The sequence below is a fragment of the Bubalus kerabau genome, chromosome 1 (genome assembly GCF_029407905.1).
Source record: "Bubalus kerabau isolate K-KA32 ecotype Philippines breed swamp buffalo chromosome 1, PCC_UOA_SB_1v2, whole genome shotgun sequence".
Classification (NCBI taxonomy): Eukaryota; Metazoa; Chordata; class Mammalia; order Artiodactyla; family Bovidae; genus Bubalus; species Bubalus kerabau.
The window spans coordinates 20,934,063-20,946,952 of NC_073624.1; the positions used below are offsets into that span (position 1 = coordinate 20,934,063).

General features: G+C 44.3%; 1 protein-coding gene across 2 annotated transcripts; it reads right to left on the bottom strand.

Moving 5' to 3' along the window:
* Window positions 1-28: 28 nt before the first annotated feature.
* M6PR (mannose-6-phosphate receptor, cation dependent) lies at window positions 29-12,620 on the bottom strand. 2 transcript variants are annotated; one of them, XM_055570163.1, is made up of 7 exons: window positions 12,264-12,620; window positions 5,731-5,910; window positions 4,360-4,526; window positions 3,246-3,355; window positions 2,688-2,818; window positions 2,018-2,144; window positions 29-1,586 (listed from the first exon to the last, which is right to left on the bottom strand). In XM_055570163.1, coding segments are annotated over exons 1-7 (840 nt in total). In that variant the 5' UTR covers window positions 12,266-12,620; the 3' UTR covers window positions 29-1,463. The 2 variants fall into 2 exon arrangements, with proteins under 2 accessions (XP_055426138.1, XP_055426146.1); XM_055570171.1 differs by lacking the exon at window positions 5,731-5,910 and having other exon boundaries at window positions 12,264-12,584.
* Between the last annotated feature and the right edge of the window lie 270 nt (window positions 12,621-12,890).

Below are 12,890 nucleotides of genomic sequence, written 5' to 3' on the forward strand. Positions count from 1 at the left end.
ATCTACTGGCTTCTTCCACACAAATGACTAGGCTGACATTTTTTTTTTAATCTTTTAAGTTTTTGTACAAAAAATGTATATTTTTCGCATTTTTAAAACATCAGAGTATGGGGGAGGGATGCAAACAAGTAACAGAAAAATGCTTTTATAACATCATTTTCCCTGCTTAGAAAAGAAAAAATACCATTCCAATAGTATCTAAAAGTCCAAAGATGAAATAATTTCATTTTCCTTCTTAAAGGCTAAAAAAGCCCCCTGCTTATTGATTCCATCCTCTGTGGCCGGGGGAGCCACGTTCCTCTTCAGTGGCCCAGGCTCCCTGTCAAACAAAGATCAGGCCAGGTTTCTGGGCACATGGCCTAAATGGAAGGGCAGAAGCATCAGAGGTTTAAGCCCCTCTCCCTACGGAGATAGGCTGGGCAAGAAGACACATCCCTGAGCCAGAAGCAAGGACAGGTGTGGCAGGAGCCTGCACCCAGGGCCGAAGATGGCAGAGCCCTGCATGTCCCACTTCTGCTTCCATTCCCTTTCCAGGAGATAGGAGGGCACCAAAAAAATCCCAAATGCCTGTGAAGGAAAGTGCAACATGTTTAGAAATACTGGTAGAGGGAACATTTTAGAGTTAGAAAAGCTCTGCCAGCTTTGACTGCAAGTGGGAGAAGCAAGCCGTCAAGGATATCCCACTACAAGGTAAACAGACTTCCCGCTTCTGGAACCCTGGTGGCATGGGAGGTCCATTTCATTGTCCCTTCCAATGGACTGCACTTCTGGATTAGGTATTTTAGCTGCAGATGGACCAGTAACCAAGATGATGACCCAGGGCCCAGTTCCAGCTGTACGGTCACTCCAGTGCCAGCCAATGATGTTTGGTACCTTGTAATCCTGGGAAATTTCAGTTTCCATCCTGACCCGAGGTAGGAGAAGTAAGTCTACAACCTCTCCAGGCTCAGACCAAATGGCAGTCCTTGTGACCAAGTAATCACTGCAAAACAGTTCCCAGCAGCAAGTTCCATCCAGACTCTCATGGAGACCACTGTAGGGCAGAGTAACAGCATGAAAGCAATCAAACCTATAAATAATGTTTCTTGGTTTTTTTTTTTTTTAATTAAATCCAGTGTCTCAAAAACTTATGAAAATGTGTTTAAAAAAGAGAGTCAGGGAGCCTGCCGCACCCTTTTGCTCACAGTAACTCCTCTACTTGTACTTTCTGGTATGAAGACAGTGCAACAGCCTCTGCTGTGATTGGCCCTATTATATTATCTGTCCTGCAGCTGTATCTCTGAGGAGGGAAAACCAAACAGGGAACAAAGGGAAAGGCATTTCTTCTACTGACAGGTGGATGCAAACCAAAAGCAAACCAGAAAGCAAGAGTGAGACTAAGGGTGAGATGAGAGACTGCTTCAGAAATCTGCCGGAGGACGCTTTGGTTTGGGGGCTGAAGAAGCTGGACATCTGAAGTGCAATCACATTGGTAATAAGTGATCATCCCTTTCTTCTGACTCCTCCCCCAGCTGATCATCCCCCACACCACGATAGGCAGCAGGCACATTTCGGGGTTTGGAACGGCATACAAAGTCACAGCCATCCTATAGAGGGAAAAGCAAAAGTGATCATGTGAAATCAGCAACTTTCAGGTGGGCACAGTATGTTTATGGTCTGAGAAGGTGGCAAGAACTAGTTTTCTCCAGGGATAATGAAGAGAAAACCCCAAAGCTCCAGTGATTGGCCTAAACTGAATTTGGGGAAACACGCTCTCCTCATGTAGGCCCCCAAATAGCTAGATCAGATTCATAAATCTAAGCAACAGTACCGTTCTTCCAGTCAGTCTGGAAGGTCAGACATTAAGGTGCTATGTTGCTTATTACCCTGTATTGGGGCAACCAGTTGTCTTGGTTTGCTGGAACTTGGGGTGGTTTTAGCACCCAGAAGTCCTGTGTCTCAGGAAACCCTCAAGTCTGGGCAAACCAGGACGGATGGTCGGTCATCTGCTTTGTCTCCCAGCTGCCCTATTACTTACTGCTACCAGGTTTCCAAGATCCTGCCAGAAGGCCAAGTGAGGAAACTGCTCCATTCCTTTGGCTCCTACCACCAGTCGTTGGTACAGGAACCCCCCGATGATATAGACTGCGACCAGTGATGCAAGCCTGTGAGGGAGAAAGACATCCATACTCAAAAACTGAGAATCAGTAAAGCTCATTCATTGTTACCTGTTTCCTAAGCTCTGTTCCATAAACATGGAAAAACAAAAAAGGGGTAGTCAGTTGAAAAAAAAAGGGGCTGGTAGAGCCTGAGAAAACCAATTAGAGTGCTGCCTGCCTGAGAAAACCTTTGGATCAGAAAAAAGCAAGACAGTGTGTGACTCATTTAGGGTTGAGAACAGTCACCATTAGATAAACAGTCCAATTTCTTCAAAAGTTCTAATAATCTAATAATGGGAGAGTAATAAAAACTGTCCAGTCTTCCAGTAGGGAAAAAACCCCATCTCCAAATGCATATATTTATTGGGGATAAAACATTGTCTCATTTTTTTAAACTTGCAGAATTTAAAGAGGATATTCACAGACTTCTTTCCCCTCCAATTATAATATAGCATACAAATACACACACGCTACTTGGACCCATATACTTCCAAGTGATTGATGAGTTTAAAAAAAAAGGCTTGGACTGATAAAGGAAGAAGGACTCACGTGACAAGTAAGATAGAACCCACACTAAGGTGGGAGATCTCTGGGGAACACGCCAGGCTGCTGTCCATCTCAAAGAGGTAGAAACAATCTTGGACTTTGCCTCGCTCCTCAGACACAGGGTTAAAGTTGTCCTGACGGTAAGAGGACAGACACAACATTTATGTGGTAAGGTGTTTGCTTCCGATGCTTGTCTGAAAAGGAGCACAAACCCACAAAACCCCCCTAAACATTTGCTTCCTCCTGGGTTTAAGAACTTATTTTCCATGTATGATGGAAGATGGACGCCTATGACTCAGGGAAAAACTGAACTTCTGGTTTTTTACATTTTTTGGCTGCTACCAAATAGCATGTGGGATCTTAGTTCCCCAACCAGGGGTCAAACTCACGTCCCCTGCACTGGAAGTGGGGAGTCTTAACCACCGGACTGCCAGGGAAGTCCCTGAATGTCTGATTTTCTCTCATCCACCCCAATTATCTTGTTCCCTCTGGACATTCTGTCCCACCTCAGGTCAGTCCTTTCATCTCCTCTCTAGGCTCCTAGGCCCCAGGGTGCCTCACCGCTAGGGTGTGTCGATTGCAGGAGATCATCACCACTGCCCGCCGCTGCTCCCTGCCACAGTGGTTGTCATATTCATCACCCCCTTTATAGATCAGCATGATCCAATTACCTGAGGATGGACAAGGGAAAAGGAGCTTTAGGGTGGGGGAAAAGCAGAGACAGACCTGGGCACTGTGGAAGCATGGAACCAAGTTCAGTGAAGTTGGTTTTAGTTAACCCCACAGGATGAGCTCTGGTATACCAGAAATACCAACTAAAACCCAGCCCTTTACAACAGCTTGTGTTCCCTTGTTAGGACAACTAAGAACCAGATATGCATACAAGAATAATCTTGATTTCCCACACTAAAGGTAGGCAACCGATAGTGCAAATACAATTATGATCCATACTTAGTCATGACTCACGTTCTCTGAACACCTGCTAACATCAAGAGGCTCCATTCAATTACTGGGTGGCAAGGGAAAGCCTAAGATCTTAACCACAGATAAATTTAAAGTGGGTAACTTTGAAGACTGGAGACACTTTTCCTTCTTCAGTATTTACTTGTTCAAATTTCCTTTGCAAAATATCATTTGATTAATAATCATGTGAGGTGACCAAGGTAAGGATTCTGCTTCCAATTTTGCATATGAGAAAACAAAAAGTCAAATGATTTTTCAAAGTCACAGGATAAGTAAATATGAGCTGGATCAAAAATCTAGTCTTCTGACCCCAGCCCCAAACTCTTGACATTGTTTTTTATTATGTTATTTACAGCAACAACAATCTGCACTTATTTATCTGCTTAAGGGTATAAAATAAACCATAGTTGCTCACATAGTCCTTTCCAGCAATGATTTTATGATTTTTGAGAAATATTATCAACATAACTCAAGTTGGTGGGGAGACTTTTGTAGACTGACTGGCTTTCAAAAAAGCTTAATCTCACTTTAACACAAACATATAAATGTCCTGAGCCTTGGTTGTGGAGGAGTGGTGGAGCTGGGTGTTCTGTGGTTTGCAGGTATCTCAGGTGAACTGAACCACACACACCCATATGATACAGCCTGGTAAAGACAGACATACAGGGTTATCAGAGGGATTCAGTAAGCTGATCAACAGGGAGACTCTTACTTCCATTGAAGATCTGAGTCTCGTTGAATCTCCCAACTACTGTCTCCTTCCCGTTACTTTTGTTGATCTGCACCAGGCCTGCCCCAGAGGAGTGGTTGCCAGCTTCTCGGCACACCCGGAACACATAGCTGTACATGTCTGGGCTCTGGCCCACGGTGCTCTCAAAGCTGAAAGCAGAAATGCAGAGAGGAGGAAGAGGACAGTTAGAGCTGTCAGCCTTAGAAAGAGCAGCCTCTGTTCAAACAACGGTGTGTTCAACTTATTTATCAAACATCATGGCTAAACATCCTAGTGAATAATATCTTTTGCATTGTGAGGTTAACTATGACCCAGAGAGGCTAACTGTTGACGATGACCGATGAAAATACAGCCTCCAAGACAGCTAGTATTCTAGATATTTCTAGAATAATTGTTCTAGACTACACTAAAGTATTAGTACCTCCCTGTGAATGAGGGTGTACGTTCATGATATATATCCTAGTTCCTTAAAGATTATCTTCAGATTTATGTATCTGAAGATTATTTGACACTTATGATGATGTTTAGTCATGTTTAACCCAGGGATCATACTCAGGTTTCTTGCACTGCAGGTAGATTCTTGACCATCTGGGCCACCAGGAAAGCCCCCTTCACTTTCATTTTCAGTGTCTGACTCTTTGTGACCCCATGGACTGTATTCTTCAGGCTCCTCTGTCCATGAGATTCTCCAGGCAAGAATACTGGAGTAGGTTGCCATTTCCTTCTCCAGGGGTTCTTGCCAACCCAGGGGCTGAACCCGCATCTTCTGCTTGGCAGGCAGATTCTTTACCACTGAACCATCTTGGGAAGTCCTTACGATGATGTACTGAAGTCACTCAGTCGAGTCCGACTCTTTGCGACCCCATGGACTGTAGCCTACCAGCTCCTCCATCCATGGGATTTTCCAGGCAAGAATACTGGAGTGGGTCGCCATTTCCTTCTCCAGGATCTTCCTGACCCAGGGATTAAACCCAGGTCTCCCACATTGTAGGCAGACGCTTTACCGTCCAAGCCATGATGATGTAGTAGTAGACCTAAATATGTTCATCTTATACTTCTGAATATCAAGCTGGTCTCTTGGGTCCAATCTTACAAACAGCTACTCTTCTGCATAAAGTACCTGCACATCCCTGCTGAACACTGGGCTAAGCATGTGCTCTTCATCATAGAGGAACGCAAGACAGCATGGCCAAATAAGGCCAATATTAAGTACAGATTAGAACCATCTCTCAGAGGAGGTTATGATACATGTATCCCCTCTGTATTCAGTAGTAATACAAAAAAGAATACAGTTAGTAAGAGATTCTTTAATAAAGTTGTTTTCTCAAGGCCTTTAAGGTTCTTCTCATTTACCTTTTGTTAAATAGCGGTGTCAGCCTCTTCAGGAGAGCCAACTCTTTCTCTGATTCTTTACCCTTTTCTCCCACCAGGTCGCATGTTTTCTCTTCAGTCTGCCAAGATTCTCTGACTGCCACGGAGAAGAGCAGCAGCAGAAACAGACCAGTCCTCCAGGAGCTGTGGAGGGGGGACATCCTTTTGGGACAGGGAGTGTGTTTTGGGGAAAGAGGGAGAGGATTGGGGAAAGAAATAGAGCACATGAATGTGTAATAAATGAATAGCACTTTTTTAAAAAACCTGTTAATCTTCCACCCACCACCTATTACTTTATACTAGCCAGTTTTCTTTCTTTTTTTTTTTTTTTTTCCAGTTTTCTTCATTATTATGATGCTGGGCTTTATTTTCTTGTCTCTATTTCAAGTTCTTTTTTCCCCATTATCTAATACACAGGATTGGATGCTTAAGTCTCCAGGTTTCTTTTTCTTTTCAAAACTTTTATTCTCTTTTAAAAAATAATTTCATTTATTTATTTTTGGCTATGCTGGGTTTTCACTGCTGCATGGACTTCTCTCTAGTTGCAGCAAGCAGGGGTTATTCTCTAGTTGTGGTGCGTAGGCTTCTCATTGCAGTGGCTTCTCTTGTTGTGGAGCACATGTTCTAGGGCTTGTGGGCTTCAGTAGTTGCACCTCCTGGCCTCTAGAGCACAGACTCAGCTGTCGTGGCACATGGGATCAGTTGCTCCAGGGCATGGGGGAATCTTCCTGGACCACAAATAGAACCTGTGTCTCCTGCACTGGCAAGTGGATTCTTCATCACTGAGCAACTAGGGAAGTCTTAGAACATATTTTTAAAGACTCTTCCTATGCGACTCCCTCACCTGACACCACTCTCATTTCCTGTCCTTACTGTGCTCCTTTCATGTGTAATCGACAAAGTGGACAGCAGAGTTAGTGGGGCAGAGTTAGTGTATACAGGCAGTTGTTGAGATTTCTGCAATGTGTGCATAAAACAAGAATATATTTTTGGTCCTAGAAATTGTCACAAGAATCAATCAATGGCTTAGAAAATACTTAAGTGTCACCAATGAAGAGTATTTTGATCTTGCTGAACAGTAAGATTCTTTGGCACCCGCAACAAATAGTACCTTTCAATATCTCTGTGCCAAAGCACCTGTTGTCAGGAAACCCATACATCTATACACACACACATTAATTATCTATCACTTGTATCAGGAAACCCAAACACACAAACACACACACACACACACTAATATCTACCTATCACCTGTGTCAGGAAACCCATACAACTACACACACACACACACACACACACACAGATATTAGTATCTACCTATCACCTGTGTCAGGAAACCCATACATCTATACATAAACACATACACACACACATATTAATATCTGTGTCAGAAACCCATACACCTGTATATATATACACACACATATACTAATAGTTATCTATCACCTGTGTCAAGAAACTATATAAATCAGTCACTTTCAGTCTAATTTATAGGTAAGTCCTTCAGAACATAACTATAGGGCTGAGAAGAGGGAAAGCAGAGAACATAAAATAATTACTTATGACAGCCTGATGGAGATATCCTTGCCTCCACCATTTGGTGAGAGGTTACGTTGAGATGTCTCGTTATTTAAAATTTAATACTGGTTCATTAATACTATTTAAATCCTTCCCCTAAGATAATACTTGAATTACAATGAACACTTAATAAGGGCTAGTTGAAAGTTATTAAGAAAGATGTAAAACAGAGAAAGAGACCTGAATACTTTGGGCCCTAAGTCCTTGTTTTAATATTCAGAAGCATGTAACAGTCTTTGTTCATACTTACCACAAAAATGGTGAACAGATATTAACATAACCACAGCACCTAAGATTTGACATCTATCTGTTCTGTCTCATCTCTAAAAAAATCATTCAACCATTTATAAATGATAGGATGAACAAACTTCATGAGGTCCAGAGCAGTGGTCTGAGTAAGTATTCTAAAACCCACTTCAAGCCATGAAATTCAAGAGTTTCTTGATTTCTAGTAAGTATAACTGTCTTCCTACATTCCAGTTGCTGATGACTCTTGAGAATCACCAAGTCACTTTACAATTAACACACCCAATTCATATGATGCTTGAACTGTTTTAGGCATGGAAACATGTGGCTCTGTTTTCCAAACTCATTTTCTTTTCTCTCATCTCATCTGTACACCTATGCATGGACTGTAGTGAAAGTCGCTCAGTCATGGCCGACTCTTTGCGACCCCACGGACTGTAGCCTGCCAGATTCCTCTTTCTATGGAATTCTCCAGGCCAGAATACTGGAGTGGGTAGTCTTTCCCTTCTCCAGGGGATCTTCTCAACCCAGGAATTGAATAGGGGTCTCCTGCATTGCAGTGGATTCTTTACCAGATGAGCTACCAGGGAAGCCCATCAGGCTACTCTGTCCACAGGATTCTCCAACTAAGAATACTGGAATGGGTTGCCACAACCTCCTCCTGGGGAATCTTCCTGACCCAGGGATCGAACCCACGTCTCTTATGTCTCCTGCACAAGCAGGCAGGTTCTTTACCACAAGCGCCACCTGGGAAGCCCCTTTATACACCCAGGATACACTGATTTACTTTGGTAAGAATTCACTTTGGTATTCATTAATCATCCCTCAGGCCATTGCTGCGTGTTAATTTTATAAAGTATCACCAATTTTCCTGATACAAAGATTCAATTCTTCCAACTTTTTCTCGCTTACAATAAAATATTTTATTACCACAAGTCTAGACTTTGGCTTAAATACTCTTTCAGTTCAGTTGCTCAGTCGTGTCTGACTCTTTGCGACCCCATGAATTGCAGCACGCCAGGCCTCCCTGTCCATCACCAACTCCTAGAGTTTACTCAAACTCATGTCCATCGAGTTGGGGATGCCATCCAGCCATCTCATCCTCTGTCGTCCCCTTCTCCTCCTGCCCCCAATCCCTCCCAGCATCAGAGTCTTTTCCAATGAGTCAACTCTTCACATGAGGTGGCCAAAGTATTGCAGTTTCAGCTTTAGCATCAGTCCTTCCAAAGAACATCCAGGACTGATCTCCTTTAGAATGGACTGGTTGGATCTCCTTGCAGTCCAAGGGACTCTCAAGAGTCTTCTCCAACACCACAGTTCAAAAGCATCAGTTCTTTGGCAAGTCCTCTAATTCTTCTTCATGCTGGTCCACTGATTCCAATGATTCTATTTAAAACTTAAAATAAGCAGAATTTAATAGGTACCTGAATAAATTTTCTCCACTATCCTAAACATATTTTTTTTATGTTTGATCTTACTTGTTACCCTGAGACCATCTCATATATATATTTTTTTTAATAGAACATCTGATTTTTGACTGGACTCAAGACTCAGAGGTAGAAGCTCTGAGAGAGGACAGCTTTCATCTCTTAGCAATCTGTTCCTGGAGTCTTTCTTTGGCCCACTTCATTCTCTTGGCCAAAAGTTGAGCATCTTCTGGAGCCTGTTCTTCATTTTTCTTAGTATGCTGTTTCTTCTGACAATACATTGACATTCGTGTTGCACAATACTGGAAAAACAAGCTGCTGAATCTTGGGAGCTTTGGTCCTAGGTTTCTCACCTTCTTTGTTTAGGGGCTATCTCACAGCATACTGGCAGCCACACAGAGAGACCACAGTGGATTCTGCTAGCTCTTCTGCTAACCCCAAGTGATGAGCCACAGTTTTATCAGTGAGGCCAGGAATATCCTTCTCTCTCTCTCTCTTACGATGACCAAATTGAGAACACTCAGACTGGCATCCATGTATAGATTTGCACTTTCTCCAATCCTCCTTGGTCTGTAACAGGAATGCCCCTTACTCAGTAGCAGGTGCAGGCTCTGCCATGGGTCCAGACACCTCCTTCACGGGGAAACCTTGTTTGCTGGTCCCACCACTGATTCGGACCACACAATTCTTCCATTTTTCACCCAGAGCGTAAATAGCAACTTCTGTGTCCACACACTTCTCAGAAAAGATACCAAGTTTTTGTTCATCATCCATTTCAATGAGTTTCTGACAACCAGTGGCTGGGAAAGAGATGTTCAGCTTCATCCTGAAGTGGGTCACCATACCTCCAAGGCACCACAAAAACAAAATTACACTTGAGGTTCTGTTTCCCACATTCACTAGGGCAACCAATACTTGGGAAGTCATCTCCCTGACTTGGTGTTATCCAAACATCAATTCATTGTAGTAATATTAAGGTGTCTGCAGAGAGTAAGTATAGCCAACCCCAAAGTCTGAGCGTGGATGTGTCCTAAGTCTTGTCCAACTCTGTGACCCTATGGATGGTGGCCCGCCAGGCTCCTCTGTCCATGGAAGTCTCTGGGCAAGAGTACTGGAGTCGTTGCCATGCCCTTCTCCAGGGGATCTTCCCAACTCAGCTATCGAACCAGGTTCTCTACCACTAGTACCACCTGAGAAGCCCCCCAAATTTGAGACTACCTCCCATAAACACATTTAAAGGATCAACAGAAAATACTTAACAGAGTGCTTGCTTTTTGCTAGGAATTTAACATACATTAACCAGTTAAACCTTACCAAAACCCTATGCAGCAAATACAATTATTCTTATTCTACAGATGAGAAAACTAGACATAGTAAGTGAGCAGTGTGTACCAGGTAGTCAGGCTCTGAGCTCACTGTCTACACTTAACCACTATATGTACATCTTCTTTCATATTCATTTTTTGGGATGATCAGAGCAGGCAGCCAAAGTTTTGCTTTCTTTTTGACAAAGCAAGAAGGGGAAGTGACCTCTCACAGTTCACAGAATAGAAGGCAGAATGAAGAACCCAGACCTCCAATTCCTATCTTCCCTAAATTAACTCACTGCTCAACACACAATGCGACCAACTGACTAAAATGAAATGAGGCTCCTTTTATTAGATTGATATTCTTTTTTCCAGGATCAGTTTTCTGGAGGGATGCTCACACAGAAGGCTGTGTCTTTTGGCTTCAAAGTTAGTTCCTTATCTGTTAACAGTTGAGGATCTCTTTTCCCAAATTAGAACAGACTCTCACACAACTAGGAAAAGAACAGCTAAACACCCTGCAGTCAGCAATAGTTGACTTGAGCTATCTTTTATTTGCTCATTGGTTCAAAAAGATAGGATAAGAATAAACTTATAGTCTTCTCTTTCTTGCTTAAGGTTTGGCTACATTTGAGCTGCTTCTCTTTGATTCTGTGGTGTATGCGCTAAGAGCTTTATCCAGATTATGTTTATTAATCTTCACAACCCAGAAAAGCAGGTATAATTTCCCCCACTTCACAGATGAGGAAACTGATTCTTATAGAGCTGAAGTTACTTGCTTTAGGTTATACAAGTATTAAAAGGTGTATGAAGTTATTAGTAAGGCAACTGGAATGAATCATGGCATAAAGATATTTTCTGAAAACTTTCTGATAAAAAAAGGAGTGCAACAATGTATCAGTAATGGGATGAATTAGAGAAGGAAATGGCAAGCCACTCCAGTGTTCCTGCCAGGAAAACCCCATGGACAGAGGAGCCTGGCGGGTTACAGCCCAAAGGGTAGGACAAGACTGAGCATCTAAGCAAGCAAGCACAAAGGAATGAAATCCAAGGGCTGGGGAGTCTCTTTTTAATGTGCTACAATTAAGCTTCTCAAGGTGCAAGTTTAAGCAGCAAGGCTTAAAGATTTTGAAGCATCCCTTTCAATTTTCTTGTTCTATAATGATAGATTCATTTAGGTTAATGCTAAAAAATTCTCCTTCAATGGGATGACCAATGATGGTGCCAGGAACTGGAAAGAACTTTACATCGCTGGGCCCCTGTACCACTCACTTTCCCCAGTCCTTAAGACTAGCCATGAACATTTTCCGTTTGTCAATTCAATTTCTCCTTTCTTCTCTCTGGCTCATTTTTGATACGGCGGTCCTTATCTCCAGTCTCTAGCAGCTCACACTTCTGGAAGAGTAGCCCTAACTAGCTGAACCGCTGAACGTTGAAAAGCCTTAGGAAATCAGCTGTATGGACCAAGGGCGTAAACTCCCTACAAAGAGGAACACAAATCCCTCTATGAGGACTCTTTACACACATTCATCTCCCTCAAACTTCTTCGAGGGCTCCAGACAATCGCGTTGCGTCTAGTCTCCCGACTTTGCAACTGCTGAGCGTCATACTCTTTACAAATGATGCCCCTTGACCTCCCTCCACGATGCGGGCCAAAACCCAGTCTACAGGTATGCGGTAACACCTAGAGCTGACTCCAGACTTAGCGATCTTCCTTTTCCTGCCTTCCACACACTTAAATCCCCTCTCCAGTCTTGGAGATCCTTTCTCCCTCACTCCCTTGGGGACCCTGTGACTCCCCAACCTCACGCCTCCGTTTTTCTGCCCTCGGCCTCCTTATGTGGAGTTTTGGGCTAAAACCCGGGTCAAGCGAGACTTAAAAAGAACCCGGACCCCGTCACAGCCACGAGGTGGGAGCACTCTCCAGCCCCTCCTCCTCCACGCCCCTCATACTCACATGTCACGTGCCGAGAGAGCAGGCAAAGCTCAGAATCCCCGGCCCAGTAGCTGCCCGTCGCTGGGAGACAGGGCCAGCGAGGGGCCGGCCACAGACCCGGGTCCCAGAGCTCGTGGCGGAGCCAGCGTCCCTCCTAGCGACTAGCTGAGCGCCACTCTGGGAACCGGAAACAGGAAGCTCAGGGCGGCCGCCGGGCAACTGCTCCTCCCACTAGACCCCGCGGCATGTGACCGCTGAACCATTTGGCCCCTTTCCCCTTTCCGGCCTTTCAGATCATCCCGGACGCTGATTGGCCAGGGTCGTGGGCATTAGGCTCCTCCTCCACCGTAACAACTCCAATCCCTATCGAGAGTTACAAGTTTAGTTCCACCGTTTCGGGTTGCCTACTAACGGGGGTCCCAGAGTCCCACCTCCTGGCCTCTTCGGCTCAGGCCCCCAGTCACGCGGGGTCACGCGCGGTCACGCTCCCTGGTAGGTTGGACGGAAGGGGCACGTGAGAGCGGTGGCGGCACGAGAGGGCGGTGGCGGAAGCGGAAGTGCGGGGCAGAGCCTGCCCCCCAGGCCGCGACGGGAGCTGTAGTTCTCGCGCACGACCGCTTCTCTGGTGCTGGCTCAGAACGTTTACCG

Excerpts from the sequence above, each read along its gene's own strand:
- M6PR (XM_055570163.1), bottom strand. Across the intron at positions 3,356-4,359 it reads GACTCAGATCTTCAATGGAA|GTAATTGGATCATGCTGATC; the intron begins GTAAGAGTCTCC and ends GTCCATCCTCAG. Across the intron at positions 2,819-3,245 it reads GCAATCGACACACCCTAGCG|GACAACTTTAACCCTGTGTC; the intron begins GTGAGGCACCCT and ends TCTTACCGTCAG.